General features: G+C 39.3%; 1 protein-coding gene across 3 annotated transcripts in view; it reads left to right on the top strand.

Moving 5' to 3' along the window:
• Positions 1-17,512, top strand: part of TAOK3 (TAO kinase 3) — a 248,328-nt gene that overhangs the window by 190,138 nt on the left and 40,678 nt on the right. For all 3 annotated transcript variants that reach the window (XM_011928713.1, XM_011928714.1, XM_011928715.1), the window contains 2 exons: positions 5,944-6,078; positions 14,272-14,508. In XM_011928713.1, coding sequence (XP_011784103.1) covers positions 5,944-6,078; positions 14,272-14,508 — 372 coding nt within the window. The remainder of the gene's footprint in view (positions 1-5,943; positions 6,079-14,271; positions 14,509-17,512) is intronic.

Below are 17,512 nucleotides of genomic sequence, written 5' to 3'. Positions count from 1 at the left end.
TCGCCACATCTCTCGACTAGTAGTTCTTCAGGAACCTTTTTTTTCACCTACCATGTAGCACAGTGTCTGTTACATAGTAAATGCTCAATAAATGTTCCGTGAACTAAATTGAAAAAGTTGACCTAGGACACAACTCCACACCTCAATTCTTGATTATTCACAAGTGACTCTGGTACAAATTTTTTTGTTTGTTTGTTTTGAGACGGAGTCTCGCTCTATCGCCCAGGCTGGAGTGCAGTGGCCGGATCTCAGCTCACTGCAAGCCCCGCCTCCCAGGTTTACGCCATTCTCCTGCCTCAGCCTCCCGAGTAGCTGGGGCTACAGGCGCCCACCACCTCGCCAAGCTAGTTTTTTTTATTTTTTAGTATTTTTTAGTAGAGACGGGTTTTCACGGTGTTAGCCAGGATGGTCTGGATCTCCTGACCTCGTGATCCGCCCGTCTCGGCCTCCCAAAGTGCTGGGATTACAGGCTTGAGCCACCGCGCCCGGCCCATCCCATTCCTTAAAATCATTGTGTATAGAGCCATAGCAAATAATATTTTAATATTATCCTAAGCAACAAAGTCTGTCTTTTAAATTTGTTAATCAAAAGGTGTATTTTTATTTTACTAAAGTATAAAATTAATTCCCTTTGCCTGTTGCTGCCTTCTATTAGTATAGATCATAAGACTTTAATATATTAAAAGCATTGTTCTTGAATCAGTGTTATTTTAGGTATGCTTGTTGAACTCCAGTCATAAGGGTCTCTTTCTAGGGATTATTTAGAGAACATAGAGAACATTTTTTCCTTTTCTTTTCTTTTTTTTTTTTTAAATGGGGCAACACTTCATTCTATAAAATATAATAAGTGTTCCAGAAACGATTGTTTTAAAAAGTCATTCTACTGGCCAGGCACGGTGGCTCACACCTTTAATCTCAGCACTTTGGGAGGCCAAGGCAGGTAGATCAAGAGTTCGGGAGTTCGAGACGAGCCTGGCCAATATAGTGAAAACCTGTCTGCTAAAAATACAAAAATTAGCTAGGCGTGGTGGCACGCGCCTATAATCTCAGCTACTCCGGAGTCTAAGGCAGGAGAACTGCTTAAACCTGGAGAGGAGGGAGGTTGCAGTGAGCCAAGATGATGCCAGTGCACTTCAGCCTGGGCGACAGAGCAAGACTCCGTCTGGTTGTGGGGGAAAAAAGGCCATTCTACCCTGACTCCTAAAGCTTTATTTGACCCTTCCTATTGCCAGTGTTTCCCACTCCTCTCTTTTAAAAAAGGAACAGCTTTCACCATCTTTGCGGGATTAAAAAAAAGAAAGAAATGTCCTTGAGGGAATAGGATATTCTGGTTTATTTTCACTTGCTTCAGTGGCCTTTCCTATTATTTTTGCTGAATAGAGGGGCGGGTTCTTTGACTCTTCAACTCACATTTGGCAAGGTAGAAGTAAATTAACAAATGAAGGTAATGTTTCTTAAACGGAGCTGTTACTTCTCTTTCTTTCTCCTCAGCCTTTTGCTAGTCATCTTTTCTCTCCAACTATCCTTCCAAGTTAAAAGACGCTTTTTCATCTTTTCCTCCCCTTCCTCCAGCCCCAGCTTTTGATAGCTACACCTGCTTTGGCAATTATTTAATAATTTTGAAATGAACAAAACAAAGGAGAGTGGTGGTGGGTCTGCTGATCCCTTCTCCACAGCGTAAAAAGTGTGGGAGTCTATAAAAAGGTTTCTCATCACCGGATAAAAGCCATTTTTAGATACATCCCCACACACCCCGCTGTGTAAAGGTGTGCTTGTGTGTGTGTCACTATTTTACGACTTTCTTCGAGTACAGAGTGGCAGGTTTTTATGAAATACAAATTTGAATTCTGTTAAATAATCCAAAAGAAAATGTCATTTGCTCAAAGTCTCCTCAGACCTATATTCTTGTGTTTGTTTATTCAGCAAACATTTACTGAATGCCTACTAAGTATCAAGCACTATGCCAGGTGCTAGGGACACTGAGATTTTTCAAACGACATTTACTCTGCCTTCGAAAAGCCCACAGCCGTATGCAGAGGCAGACAAGTCACTGTGATGAATACTGTGATAAAGGTAAACCCAAAGCACAACTCAGTCCAGAGGAGTGACTTCCTAGGTTAAAGTCAAGTTCATTTAGAAACTATAGGCAAGTGGCTGGGCGCTATGGCTCACGCCTGTAATTCCAGCACTTTGGGAGGCCAGGGCGAGCAGATCGCTTGAGCCCAGGAGTTCAAGACTAGCCTGGGCAACATAGTGAGAAGAAAATATATTTAGAAAAAGAAACTCTAGGCAAATGCCTACACCAGGAGCCTTCATTTCAGAAGTGAAGTGAAGGTCAGACACCTAAAGGAAAGACTTCCAAATAAAAGAAAAGCCCCTTGTCTAGGGTATAATAGTAAAGTTTGTGCCTCGTGCTTCACATATTTCATTCTTATACAGAAATTCAATTCTTTTACCAAAGATTTTGAACAAACATTATGACAGCTTCCTTTTTAATCTGAAGACATTTATTTTTTATGATGAAACTGTTGTGGGCTGGGCACAGTAGCTCGTGCCTGTAATCCGAGCACTTTGAAAGGCCTAGGCAGGCAGATTGCCTGAGTTCAAGAGTTTGAGACCAGCCTGGGCAACATGTGAAACCCCATCCCTACTAAAATACAAAAAAATTAACTGAGTATGGTGGTACGTGCCTGTAGTCCCAGCTACTCAGGAGGCTGAGCACGAGAATCACTTGAACCCAGGAGGTGGAGAGGTAGCAGTGAGCCAAGATAGTGCCACTACACTCCAGCCTGGGCAACAGAGCAATACTGTCTCAAAAACAAAAACATAAAAACAACGTGGTAAGTTTACCAGGTTAACGTAGGTTTAATTAAAACTGGTATTTCAAGGAGTTAGTTTTGTTTGTTCCTGGACGATTATGTTTTAAAGATAAATTATAACCATGCCATATATTTTGCCTTGGCAAAGTAAATTTATTCTTCTTAATCATCTAAAATCATTCTTTGAAGATTTCAGCCTTATCATTTGTAAATAATCTGTATCTAGTGCATAACTGCATAAAAATAGAAATTAACCCTTTCCATTGTTAAATCTTAAGATGTGTACAGTTCAGAAACTCTTGAAGCCAGGTATATCTTTTACAAAGGCACTGTTACTTAAAGGGGCAGTATAACCAACAGAAAATACTTCCAGTAAAGTTGATACTTTAATTTCTTTGAGCTTACTTCTCAGGTTACATTCTCCCATTTTTAAATAGCTTCATAAGCTGTCTTTGGAGTTTTGAACTTGTTTTATGCAGTGGAATTGAATATTTTAAAATTCATTTCCTAATGTACTTGAAATGACTATCCACTGTTAGACTAAAATTTTGTTCCATTTTGTGGTCTCTTGTATAATAGTTGAAGACTTTTACTGATGGTGATCTCTATTATGAAAATGATCTGGAAAACTGAGAATGATTTTATAAAAGGAAAAAAATTTAGGGGAAGCAAAGAGTTATACTATTAGCATTATTATATTTAAAGTGAGTTAAAATTTTGAAACTATTCTTTGGACTACAAAAATAGCATTATTTTAAAAATATATTTGAGTTATTTAATTATATATGTGTCAACTAAAATCAATGTCATTTCAAGTTTTAATTTTTCCAGTGTACTTCAACTTCCTCAAGTTTAGTAAACTTAGAAAATATATTGTGGTTTTTAATTGGAGAAGCAGAACCCTAAACCATGTTTCTAAGGAGTTAATTTTTATCAGAGATAAAATAATAAAATTACACCTATTTGTACATGAATAAATTTTGTTCTGGTCTGTCATGTGGAGAATGTGGATTCTAGTGTCATTGGTTATCCTTATAAATCAAGTTATTACAATGTGAAACTGAGTTGTTGCCCACATATTTGAGGTCTCCCTCTCAATCAGTGTACTTGATAAGTTAACCAATTCACCAAAACTTGGTAAGTTAGCATATTCACCAAAACTATGACTTGTTAAGACCTCATATAAAATCACAGGCCTCTACCTAGCATATCTCTTCCGATTACTGGCATTAAGAGCTGCTTGCTTTTCTGGCACTGTAATATTAAGTTAAATTTTGGACATAAATTTATTAGCAAATATGCAGTAATGTAAATGGTAGCAGGTCCCAGTGCCTTCCTCTTTAGAACCTTAAACCTAGTGCATGAATCCTAATTACACACGTTGTCACTCTTCCCTGTAAAATAAGAGTTCAAATTTCACAAGAAATCATGTAGAATAATTTTAACTGACCCTTCAAATATTTTCTTTTACGTTTTAAAAACTTGTAAGTTTTATAAGCCACCAATATGGCACCACTAACTATGGCTGCTAAGTGCTTGAAACATAGCTAGTACGACTTAGGAACTGAATTTTTCACTTAATTTTGTTTTAATTAATTTTAATTGAATTGAATTTTTAGCTAAAATAGTCATATGTGGCTGGTCACTGTCTTGTTGGACAGCATGGCTGTAGAATATACTTGAATTTGATATATATGCCCTCAATGGCAAGTTTATTAAAGATCCCTTCGTTATTTGAGCTATAATACATAAATTTTAAAAAATTCTCCAGAGAGGTGTAATGGTAGATACCTTCCCAATACATCAAAGCATTGTAAATGTATAAAAGGAAAAAGGAAATCAGCCCAATTTAATCTTGGGTCTTGGCTTTTACATAAAAATCTGGATGTAAAATTTAATTTCTCCCAAAATTTTAGACTATAATAAAATGTTGTATTTTCTAAACCTCTTTAATTTTTGTTTCCTGATGAAGAAAAGAGCCATTATAAAAAATTTCAAGTGGTCATGGATAAAATGCAATACTGACTTCTCACAAATGGTTTCTCCTAAAACCCTAGGGAAATAAGGAATTAATTTCTCCTTTTCCACCCTGAACATGTACTATTTTAAAATCCCCCATGGTTGTACATGTTTTTGAGGTACAAATTACTATAGTGTCCTTTTTTCTGAAGGGTTATAGCCACTTAATGACTGACCACTTCATCTTTATAGAGAGGAACATCGTCCTTTGATAGCATTTTCCCCTTTAAAAGTCATTTCAGTTGCATTTAAGAAACATCCATTATTATCCTTCCAGGGAATGCTATTTTTTCACTGGGCGTTAGAACAAGATTAATTATCTTTGCCTATCAAGAAGCACAGGCTTGATTAAATCAGTCAAGGACATTAAATTCCAGCTTTACTCAGTCTGGTGACCATACCAATGCTGAGTTGAAGAAGAATTTGTGAAAGTAGCATTTGGTTAAAATTGTACGCCTGTCGCTTTAAATCTAAAAAAAAATCCTTTCAGAAGCTGTAGAGAGAAGGTGCTAGAACTGTGTACGATCATGACTGGAAAGCAGGATCCCTCAGTGACTGCCGAATCTTCCCAGCACAAGATAGAGAGGCAGTTCAGCACAAGCCTACATTGGTTCTAGGCAGAACGATGATCCTACCGAACAGATCTCAAATAAAATTAAATTGAGAAAGCAGATCTTTCAAGGGAATGAGGCGGAGGCTCGCTTTTATGTTAAAAGCCACCAGCATCCTCCTTGCTAGACATGGACATGACATTTTTAAAGGACTTATCTGGTTACAGCGTTTTAAGCAAACTGTTCTAAGGAGTCCGTACATTGCATTATTTTTTCTATTCTTTTTTTCTTTTGCATATATGTAATTCTGGAGGTAAAGAAAAAGCCTGCCAGGGATTCAGAAGGCATCCCACTAGCGATCAGCTGACATTCCTAACTGAAGGCTGCAATGTGTTGCTTATTCATTTTGTACCGTGGGAGCTGCGGGGACTAGCAGAGAGCTAAACTATGCATTTCAAACAGCAGTGCTTGTGCAGAAAGAGGGGTGAGAGAGAGGCAGCCGGCGAGGAAAGAGCACAGCTGGACTTTCTCCTTGTTTTTATCCATTTCTGCAGGATCATGTATTCATAAGGGATGAGGCGGGCCACGGCGATCCCAGGCCTGAGCCGCGGCCTACCCAGTCAGTTCAGAGCCAGGCCCTCCACTACCGGAACAGAGAGCGCTTTGCCACGATCAAATCAGCATCTTTGGTAAGCAAACACCCCTCTACCCACCTTCCCTTCCTTCCCCTCCTCCCCATCTGGCAGCCTCTCGCCCTCCCTGAGCCTCTCTCGGCTTCATGGATGGGAGGGAAGGAGTCAAGAATGTTTTCTCTCTCCTAATAATTTTATTCATTTTAGGAAAAAAATCTGTTGGCATAGCAACCTGATTTCAGATATTTTAGCATTGTCTATGGCATGGGAAAAAAAAAACCTGTGTGTGTGTGTGTGTCTGTGTGCGTGTGTGTCTGTGTGTGTGTTTGTATATGCTGTATGTGCAAAATATAAGGCCTTTGAGATGAAGTTGCTAGCCTGTCCGGTTTTTTAAAAGCTATTTGTCTTTTCATTGAAATAAATAATGCTAAAATTTTTTTAAGGTATTGATGTATATGTATGCAGGGCACTGTGCTTCTTTTTGTATAGATGCATGTGTGTCTATAATGTATACACACACATCAAAAGATAAAATATAATTTTTAAAAATATATGGTTACCGGCTAATGTATATAATTGTAGAAAATAAGATACTTGTTTCTCAGGGATGGATTGCTGGTTTGTTCTGGTTCATTCATTTATTTATTGCAACAATGGTAGTGGCTGCACTTCCCCATTTAACCCCTGAAGAATTTCCTGGCACAAATAAAGCAAAAAGGGCTTTGTAGGAGAGGATAGGGCTGATTGTGGAAGAAAAGAGACTGTAGGATTCTTCAGCATTTTTACTATTGCAAATGTGATTGCTGGATGCCCTTGTAGTAGCAAAAGGGGTGTGTGCTGGAAGAGTTAGTTTTCATGCCTCCTCCCCTCGGCCCCCCACGCGTGCGCGTGCGCGCTCACGCTCACACACACACACACACACTCACATCGTTTCATCCTTGGCACTCTAAACTCTCTTTAATCTTTTGCTTCTGCATCTCACTTCTCAACCAAAAAATTATTGAAATATTAGTTGTTTTGCCCAAATGGATGTTAGAGGTCACATGGGCAGGAAGAGTTAGTGTACACTGCTTGGCTATTACATTTAGAACCTATGATGACATCATCCGAGGCCGACCCAGAAATGATCATTTTTCTTGCCCTATTTTTCAAACCTGATTTCTACTTTTATTTCTCAAGTCTTTTAAAGGCTTCGATTATACTTGAAATTTACAATGGATTATAACCTTTAAAAACCCAAATACAAGGAAAAATGGAAGTTAAAGCGCCTACATATTGCTATGCCTGCTGCTGTCCAAAAGCAAGCAATTTAATTTAAACTGCTTATAAATAAGCCCACTTTTAAGTTCCCTTATATAGAAGTTTCTTATGATCTCTTTGATGAGCAATTTTTCATTTTAAAGGAATGCTACACTATGTAATGGAGATCTTAAAATGTCCACTATGTATTTGCTAATGATTGTTAAGCACCTAAAAATATGCTTTTGCGTCTGGATAAAGCATCATGAGATTACCAAATAATCATTATTTTCATGCCATGATATCTGACAAAAGAAGAAATATGGTGCTTTAGAGAACTATGACTACTTACCATCGACTCTGGTGAGACTTGTACCTTTATCCAGACCCGTTCATGTTGAAATGAGTGGAGAAATGATAACAAGCTCTGAGCATCCGAGCACCATCAGCGGTTTTACATGTGAAGCAGACATTACACCAAGTGGCTTTCCCCCTCTGGGACAGGTTCTCTTTTCTCTCTTGCCACACCCTCATTCCCACATCATATATTCATGACCCTCTCCTACCTCCCAGCAAGAGATTACTACAGCCATGCCAGAATAATCTCACGCTCGCATCTGTGAACTCACCCAGGGCTACTCTGTGTGTGTATCAGCCATCACAGTCTTCCTTTCTGTGGATGATAAAAGCTGCTTCCCTACTAGGCCACCTCAGGGCTACGGGCAGTGTCCTCAGGAACCCTCTGAATCCTACAGGCTTCCTAGTGCCCATCCGGAGAACAGCTGCAACCAGTCTCTCTAATGAAGTTTTGATTTGCTAAAAGGCCCCTGCCCCTATATTAAGTTAAAAACAGAGTAGCTGATATGCTGTTGCTTTAGCCGCAAAATGAGTTGTTTTTTGTGGTGCGCCCTCTCTAAATGTAGTGCTTTGGGAGTCATGGTTGGGATTGACGGAAGTTTACCAGAGTTCAGTGGTATTTGTATCTAGTGGCTTTTAGGGAGGGAAAAAAAATGGAAGGGAAAGGTACGGTGTTTTGTGGTTCCATGTCCCATTTGGAACAATCTAATTATTGGTATGGATTTTTTAATGTATATTACCAAGTACTAGAATTCTACCCACTATATTGTTTTAAAGCCTAATGCCAATAGTAGTATATAAATCAGGACACTGGAATATCATAAAATATTTAATTTTTAAAAATATATTATGAATTCTGTTGTGTTTTATGGATCCTAGCTCAAACGCAAATGACTAAAATGACATAAAAGTAAGAGCAAGATCATGGGAAAGTGAAAGTCCAGTATAATAAAAAATCAAGTCATTGTTGAAATCTTGCCTTCTCATAGTTGGTGGCAATACTATATTTATTTATTCATTTATTTCAGTTTTACTCTTTAACATCTTCTAGTAGAGGCACTAACAAGTCACAAAGAGGTCCAAAGGTCAACAGGAAGGAAAAAGGAAATTAGAAATTAGTTTTTCAATAACTAGATAAATAAATGATGAAATGCGCATTTTAAATTGACTTGCAAACTGACAAAGATATTAGTTTTCCTAAAATTTGTTTATGAGCCTACCTCTTCAACATAAGCCTAAAAGAGGCCTGGCTTTGTGCTTTTCCCCCTTAGTATTACTTTCAACATTGTACTTTTGAATGAGGTTACTGACAAGTGTATGAAGAAGCCCATGGGCTTTGGGCCTGTATTGCTACATGCCTTTATTGTTTTGGCACCTTCTAACTGAGATTTTTGTATTATGCACTGCTGCACAGTTGCATTTGTAACAAAGGATAAGGAGGGACTATAAACTTTGATACCAGATGAAATCCTGAGAAAACTTTAGCATTGTAACTTTTTATTACAATTGTACAATTTTTATTATAATTTTCTAAGGACAGAGATTATTGCCCTTATTTTGAAGAATTACGAAAAGGAAGGGTATTTCACGGCATCTTTATTTTAACCTTTCTTTTCCTTCTTCTGTAAGGAAGTTCATATTGGGCTCATGTGTTATCTGGAAAAAGAAGTTGTTTATGTAGTTCTGCAGAATCACTAATCTGATTTCTTGGGCCCTTGAGATGTGCCTTCCTTGAGTTTTTATGGAGAACCTCATGTTTTAATTATATTAGTGATTCATGAGGGTGTTTTCAGCTGTTGCTACATCTGATGTCATTTCTTCTGAAAACGTTGTAATGTCCGGAGCTCTTGGCTGTTTCCATGGTAGAGATATTCATATAAAGAGTGCTGTATCTATTAGAGTTCAGCTTTTGACTTTGTGAAGGAATTCTCACTGCCCCTCTTCACCTGTGACTGCATTACACAGGCGAATTTATGTTAGAACACGTGTCGGGGAGAAGGGCGTGAGAGGGGAATTCGCAAGGAGGCATGGAGGAGAAAAGTAGTATTGTTCTGTTAATGCAAATAAAGATTCTTTTAGTTCGCTTTGGCAGATTCGATAGAAAAACCCATAAAAAGAGAATCTTTATTTGGAGTTTTTAAAATGCACCCTCATAATTCAGCTGATTGTGAAATTGGATACCTGAATGAATTTGGTACATAAGAATAAAAATATGAGCGCCTCATCAGTAAGTGCTACTGTTTCACCTCTCATGAGCCCAGTCCTATTTGTAAATGCTTGAAAATGTGTTCTCTTCCTGGGCAGTATACCAGAGGATGCTTATCAAAATATTGCATATGTCTTCACTTATTCTTGACTTCTTAACTCACTAAGGTCATTGCTGATACCATTTCTCACTTATGCTGTCCAATCTACATGCCCAACCCATATGGTCAAAGTCTCTCAATAAATGTGTGTTGAATAAATGAATGAACGAATGAATGAGGTCACCTCCAGCCCTGCTATCAGATGAGAATTTGGATTTATAAGTTTGCATTTCAGAATTCTTCATGTAACATATTCTTTTCTAAATGCAGAATTGCCTGTTATCAGTCATTACTTTTAGCAAAAACTTAAAAACAGTTTTTCCTTAGGTATTCTAAAGAATAGAATGTTAAGTTTCTAATGCCAAAATGTGACTCACTGTATTCTTTTTAAGAACTTGCTATACATTTCATTTGTTCTAAGTGCTGAGGTGGCCACTTTTATCATATGCATCATTTTGATTCTTACATATCATTAATCTTGTAAGTTGGCTTTGATCTCTTCAGAGGGTAACGTTATCAGCCACCATGCTCTTGTTTTGTGTTCAGGAAGTTGCTTATTGTTTGTGTTCAGGAAGTGTGGTGTTGTACACGGGAGGGACACTCTGCACCTCGGATGAAGTGGTTTGTTTTAGGGCTGAATTTTGCTGGAATTAAATAAAGTAGCATTGAACAGCTGTAGGAACCTTTAGAAAACAAGTTTTGGTCTTCCTTTTCATGGTACATTATTTATTATTTATTTGTTTATTTTACATATTCTAGATACATGAAATGAGTAATAATTCAGATTCAGAAATTATACATAATCTTATAATCCACAACCTGGATACAGATACAGTTGTTTTCGTTTTTTTTTTTTTTTTTCCCTTAAATGTGCCCTTTCTTCTGGATCCACTTCTTCTGATCTATGTCTCCATCACCAGAAATACTAAGTGGAGGGCAAAGGGACATGCTTCGCAGAGCCTGGCATCAGAAGGAAAGAAACCAGCATACGTTGAGTATTTCCTAGGAGTCAGACACCCTGCTAGGCACTTTCACATGAGAAAGTCCTCTGACCCTGAGGAAGATAATAGTAGTTCCTCTCTCTTTACACATTAAGAAACTGAGAGACTTTAAGAGGTTAAGTAATTTGCCCAAGGTCAGTTATATAGTAAGAGATAGATGAGGTTTTTCTCCACGCAGTCCACTGGGTACAGCAGGGTGGTACTGCCCACTTTTAGTTGACCACATTTTCGAGACTGCCATTGTAAAAACTACATTCACTACATCTTTATAACTTTCTCCCATTTCAGACTTACTCGATTTGTAATTTAGACTTACCACTACTCTCTCTAGCTTTGACTTTTTTGAGTGTTGATTCCCTTTATTACTTTATAACAGAAAATAGTCACTCTTTTTCTGCCTTGGTGATAAGAATTTCCTCAGGCAATTCAAGAACCCTAGGAATCCAAGGCCTTGTAAAAATTAAAGAGGTAAATTATATGTGAAAGCACTTTTTAAACCATATGCATGAAAAAGTTATGAGCTCTTATTTTTTATTTTATTGACCAAAAAATGTATTCTTAAAACTCATAGTGTACACTTAACACACAGACACACATAACTCTAAATATCACATTTTTTGTATATTTCATGTTACACTTTACAACTGAAATATCTGGTTATACTTTTATTTGAATTCATCTATCCAGCTTGAGCATGGAATTATAAAGCGTAGTATCTCTCTGTATACCCAAAAAGACAATTTGAAACTTAGAAAGTTTAGTGGTGACAAATGAAAGGTGATATTAGGAGTTTAAGAAGGTAATTATCCACATTATGGGAAGCATTCAAAAGCAAAATGTCTCTCCTGGAATCCAGTGATGTACAAGGATAGCAGATCGAGCTCTGTACATTTTCTTTGCCCCATCCTTGTACCAGGTGTGATCTGGTACAAGTAGAAAGCCACCCTCTTTACAGAGACCCACACACCAATTAAAATAGAAAATTTTCTTGACACAACTCATTTCCCTTTTATCTTTAGGCCTCCTGGTTTAGGAAAATGACCATCCTGAGAATATTTTATTGGCTGTAAGCCAATGCTTATGGCAAGTTTTAAATGTGTCATGATAGCTTAGAGTGTGCCATGCCTCCGCTTTGGGAATCTGATTAAAGAAGGAATGCTAAAATAAGAAAAAGTATCTAGCTAAAACATATCTAAAATGCATTACCCTAGCCCTGATACTTTACTGACATTTTTCTGAAAAACAGTTGAATTCAGAAAGGGCTAAATAGTATCCTTTCTATTGATTAGACTTGTTTCTTCCTTAAAGTTGTACTTCAGAAATATATAAGCATGAAGAAGTAAAATTGATATATATATGTCAAACTACGTCTTTTCCCCCTTTTATCTTGACGTATGTCCATTAAAAAACACATTTTCTGATAACAAAATAGATCATTTATTTTCTTTAGAGGGTTAGGTGCCTTTTGGGTGATGCTATCCTTTTTTGGTCTTAAAATATCCTCTGCTCTTATTCTTAATACTTTAAAGAGTATTATCCTTCAGAAAAGAGAAATGAATATGAAACCCAGTATTAGTGTCAGCTGGAAAGGTTTCAAAGTTTGGCTAATGTTTAATGGTGCACTTTGATAATACTGTCTTGTAACAGAACAGCACTCTCTTGATAGTAAGGACTCAATTTAGTATGCAGGGCCACCTTCTGAAAAGAGCAGAGAAACAAACTCTTCTTTGTATAAAATGTATTTTAACCCATAAACTGAAAATAGTACAGACAATTAATAGCAGTATGAGAATGTCCTGTGTAAAACTTGTTTGGGTGGTGGGCTGGGGAGATGGGCCTTACAGTATATAGGAGTGACCAAATCACTTAGGGAAGAACAAGACTAAAGTTAAAATCCTGCAATTAAGATTTTTTTTCTAAAATAGGAAAAATTAGGAGGAAGTGATCAGGAAAATAAAGAGAGAAGATAAATTGAAGGAAGGGCTGGAAAATCACAAAGGATTTAATAGAAAGGAGCAAGAGGTGCTGAAATGTACATATTTACAAGCTTTAATTTGTTGCATGTTTACTTGAAAATGAGTTAAGGAAAAGTTACTAAGAACAGTAGCCTTCCAAAATCATAGCAGTGCTTTATCCTTTATCCTTTAGGAGAGCAAGTGAATGTATTATAATTTGGTAACTTTTTTTTTGTAGAGAAGGGGCTGGGGGAGATATGATTTAAGAGATCTCTTGATCTCATACTCACCTCTTCATATTAGGAATAGGAAATAAATCTTGTTCAGACTAGTTTAAAAAGTCCATGACTGTTAGAGACATGGCCCTTAACAAAATAAATATACGTATGTATACACACACACACACAAAACAAACCGGTGTAGTAGTTCTCAACTAGAGGAATTTTGTTCCTAAGGGAACATTTGGCAATATCTGGAGATACTTTTCATTGTCATGTCGTGGGAGATGCTACTGGCATCTAGTGGGTAGAGGCCAGGGATGCTGCTGAACACCCTGCAATGCACAGGAGGGCCCCCACAACAGGTAATTAGCTGGCTCATTGTTGGTAGTGTTGGTGAGAAATCTTGGTATAGTAGAAATAACATGGCTCTGGAATTATAGAGATGGGCCTGATTCCCAATCCAGTCCTTATTAGCTATGTTACTGTGAACATATAATATGTGTGATGGTATATCAAAAATACGTAAACATATTTTGACTGAATAAATAATTTCTTTTTTTTCTCTTTGTTTTACTTTATTTTTTATTTTTTTTTTGAGACGGAGTCTCTGTCGCCCAGGCTGGAGTGCAGTGGAGTGATCTTAGCTCACTGCAGCCTCTGCCCCGCCTCTCGGGTTCCAGCAATTCTCCTGCCTCAACCTCCTTAGTAACTAGGATTACAGGTGCCTACCACCATGCCTGGCTAATTTTTGTATTTTTAGTAGAGATGGGGTATTACCATGTTGGCCAGGCTGGTCTCCAACTCCTGACCTCAAGTGATCTGCCCACCTCAGCCTCCCAAAGTACTGGGTTTACAGGCATGAGCCACCGTGCCCGGCCTGAATAAATAGTTTCTTTCAAGACTCAATTTCTTCAACTCTAAAACTGAGATGTTATCGCCTACCTCATGAATGAAATGAATGAGTGAATGAGATGGTTTTGAGGACTAGGGATAAAATACATAGAGTATCTATCTAGCACGGTGCCCCCTACAGGTGAGCATTCACTAAACAGTAGGTAAATTGATGGTGAAGGTGATGGATAAAATTATGCCACAGGGCCCTTCTACTTTGCCTGAAAGCTTGTCTCCCATGAACCTGGTTACCTGAGTTCTGTTTCCTAACCCAATTCAGGTTACACGACAGATCCATGAGCATGAGCAGGAGAACGAGTTGCGGGAACAGATGTCAGGTTATAAGCGGATGCGGCGCCAGCACCAGAAGCAGCTGATCGCCCTGGAGAACAAGCTGAAGGCTGAGATGGACGAGCACCGCCTCAAGCTGCAGAAGGAGGTGGAGACACATGCCAACAACTCGTCCATCGAGCTGGAGAAGCTGGCCAAGAAGCAAGTGGCTATCATAGAAAAGGAGGTCAGTATGTGCACACACGCCTTCATGCCACAACCAAGCCCAACCTTTGGGGTCAGTGGCAGGATGTTAGCAGGAGGCAGGAGTTGGGGATGGAGGAAAATTGTTGTTTGGGGGGTGGCAAAATTGGGTTTCTAGATTTTATGGGGCTATGTAAAATTGTTGTTCAGAGTTCAAATAGCAACTGAAAATGTATGTTACATTCTTGTCCATTCAAATATATTCTGCGGCCAGGCGTGGTGGCTCACGCCTGTAATCCCAGCACTTTGGGAGGCCGAGGCGGGCAGATTACCTGAGGTCAGGAGTTCGAGACCAGCCTGGCCAACATGGTGAAACCTCATCTCTACTAAAAATACTAAAATTAGCCGGGCTTGGTGGCGCATGCCTGTAATCCCAGCTACTCAAGAGGCTGAGGCAGGACTATCACTTGAACCTTGAAGGCAGAGGTTATAGTGAGCCAAGATCGTGCCATTGCACTCCAGCCTGGGCAACAGAGCAAGACTCTGTTTCAAAAAAAAAATATATATATATATATGTGTGTGTGTGTGTGTGTGTATATATATGTGTGTGTATATATATATATATATTCTGACTATCAGTCTCTTGATGGTGGCCTGGGTACAAGTAAAGGGAAACAAGATGCTGCCATCTTCTGAGAAAGTGCACAACACAAGTTTGTTACTGTATCTGCCACACCCACAGTCCTCTTCAAAAGAAAACTGCTCTACAAATAGTCTGTTATAGTGGTGATAATCCCTGCCTACAGCTGATGGGCCCCTGAGCAAAGGGAGCGAATAATGAGTCCGGCAATTGTTTGGGTTTTCTAGGGAATGTGTGTCTTCCTCATCCAGGTTCTAAGCTAATTTTAAAAGCAGACAAGGCCAGGTGTGGTAGCTTACACCTATAATCCCAGCACTTCGGGAGGCCAAGGTGGGTGGATCTCTTGAGCCCAGGAGTTCAAGACCAGCCTGGGCAATGTGGCAAAACCCCATCTCTACAAAAAATGCAAAAATTAGCTGGGTGTGGTGGCACGTGCCTGTAGTCCCAGCTACTTGGGAGGCTGAGGCGGGAGGATTGCTTGAGCCCAGGAGGCAGAGGTTACGGTGAGCCGAGATTGTGCCACAGCACTCTAGCCTGGGTGACAGAGTGAGACCCTGTCTCAAAAAAAAAAAAAAAAAAAAAAAAACAGCCGGGCATGATGGCTTATGCCTGTAATCCCAGAAGTTTGGGAGGCTGAGGTGGATGGATCACCTGAGGTCAAGAGTTCGAGACCAGCCTGGCCAACATGGTGAAACCCCATCTCTACTAAAAATACAAAAAATTAGCTGGGTGTGGTGACAGGTCCCTGTAATCCCAGCTACTTGAGAGGCTGAGACAAGAGAATCACTTGAACCCGGGAGGCAGAGGTTGCAGTGAGCCAAGGTCGCACCATTGCATTCCAGCCTGAGCAACAAGAATGAGACTCCATCTCAAAACAAACAAACAAACAAAAAAAAACAGCAGAAGGGTAAGGCAGATAGTCATAATATCATCTTTATTACTGATACATGTTAGGTACAAGAGGTAATTTATGTCTGCAGGAAAACAAAATTAAGCACACTTGCCTGCTCAGGCAGTGCTAAAACCGAGTCACCTTTCCTGCCACCCCCATGAGACTTCCATAGTGTTGAAAAATGTGGTGGACATGTGCTCCCTGGGGATGCAGTGACTCGGGACACGGTTTCAGGGTGTTTCCATAATTGAGTGAGCTCGCTCGCTCTCTCTGTCTCTCTGTCTCTCTGTCTGTCTCTGTCTCCACATGGAAGGAACCATCAGGTTGTAGAAAGATTTCCCCAACAGCCATCAATCTGTGAGGCAGCCTGGCGTGAAAACCTCTGCCCAGACAAGGATGATGTTGATTAAATCGATCCGTCAGATTCTTTCTTGAGATTTGACTTGGTAAATATGTTATGAGAATTGTTCATAATGGAAGAATTGTCCATAATGGAAGTTGCAGGTGAAAAAGATACATAAAAAGAGCCATGAGCCATGAAGCATAATTCCCTCTCTATCTCCCAAGTCGCTTGTCTTACATATATCCTTCACCCAATGGTTACCAGAAAGAGATTTGGTCACTTTCAGGAGCCAGTATTTATTGAGTTACCTTTTATATAGTATGTGTTTTATTCATTTAGGACCCCCAAAAATGTCATGACGTGTGACTGTTGTGGATTGCAGCAGGTGCCTAAGAGAACAAAATGGCTCATGCCTATAATCCCAGCACTTTGGGATGCTGAGGCAGGTGGATCACTTGAATTCAAGAATTGGAGACCAGCCTGACCAACATGTTGAAACCCCGTCTCTACTAAAAATACAAAAATTCGCTGGATGTTGTGGCATGTGCCTGTAATCCCAGTTACTGGGGAGACTAAGGCATGAGAATCACTTGAACGCGGGAAGTGGAGGTTGCAGTGAGCTGAAATCATGCCACCACACTCCAGCCTGTGTGGCAAAGGGAGTGTCTCAAAAAAAAAGAAAAGAAAACAAAATGTCATTAGCTTTCCAATTACACTTGAGATGATACCACTGGAAAACCAGATAGTTGGAATAATTAATCAGTTAGAGTTTGATTCTTGGACTATAACTGGCCAGGCATGGTTGTTTATACATTTTTACAACTTAACCTTTGGCCTATCAACAATATGATTTTAAAACCTTTATTATAATCCTTAGTTCTGACCGGGCATGGTGGCTCATGCCTGTAGTCTCAGCACTTTGGGAAGCTGAGGAGAGGATAGCTTGAGGCCAAGCATTTGAGATGACCCTAGGCATCATAGTGGGACCCAGTCTGTATGATCATTTTTTAAAAATACTTAGCCAGGGCCGGGTGCGGTGGCTCAAGCCTGTAATCCCAGCACTTTGGGAGGCCGAGAGGGGCGGATCATGAGGTCAGGAGATCGAGACCATCCTGGCTAACACAGTGAAACCCCGTCTCTACTAAAAATACAAAAAACTAGCCGGGCGAGGT

The sequence above is a fragment of the Colobus angolensis genome, unplaced genomic scaffold (genome assembly GCF_000951035.1).
Source record: "Colobus angolensis palliatus isolate OR3802 unplaced genomic scaffold, Cang.pa_1.0 Scaffold79, whole genome shotgun sequence".
NCBI classification, from domain to species: domain Eukaryota; kingdom Metazoa; phylum Chordata; class Mammalia; order Primates; family Cercopithecidae; genus Colobus; species Colobus angolensis.
Note: the sequence above shows the minus strand (reverse complement) of the source record. Positions and strands in the feature narration are given on the sequence as shown.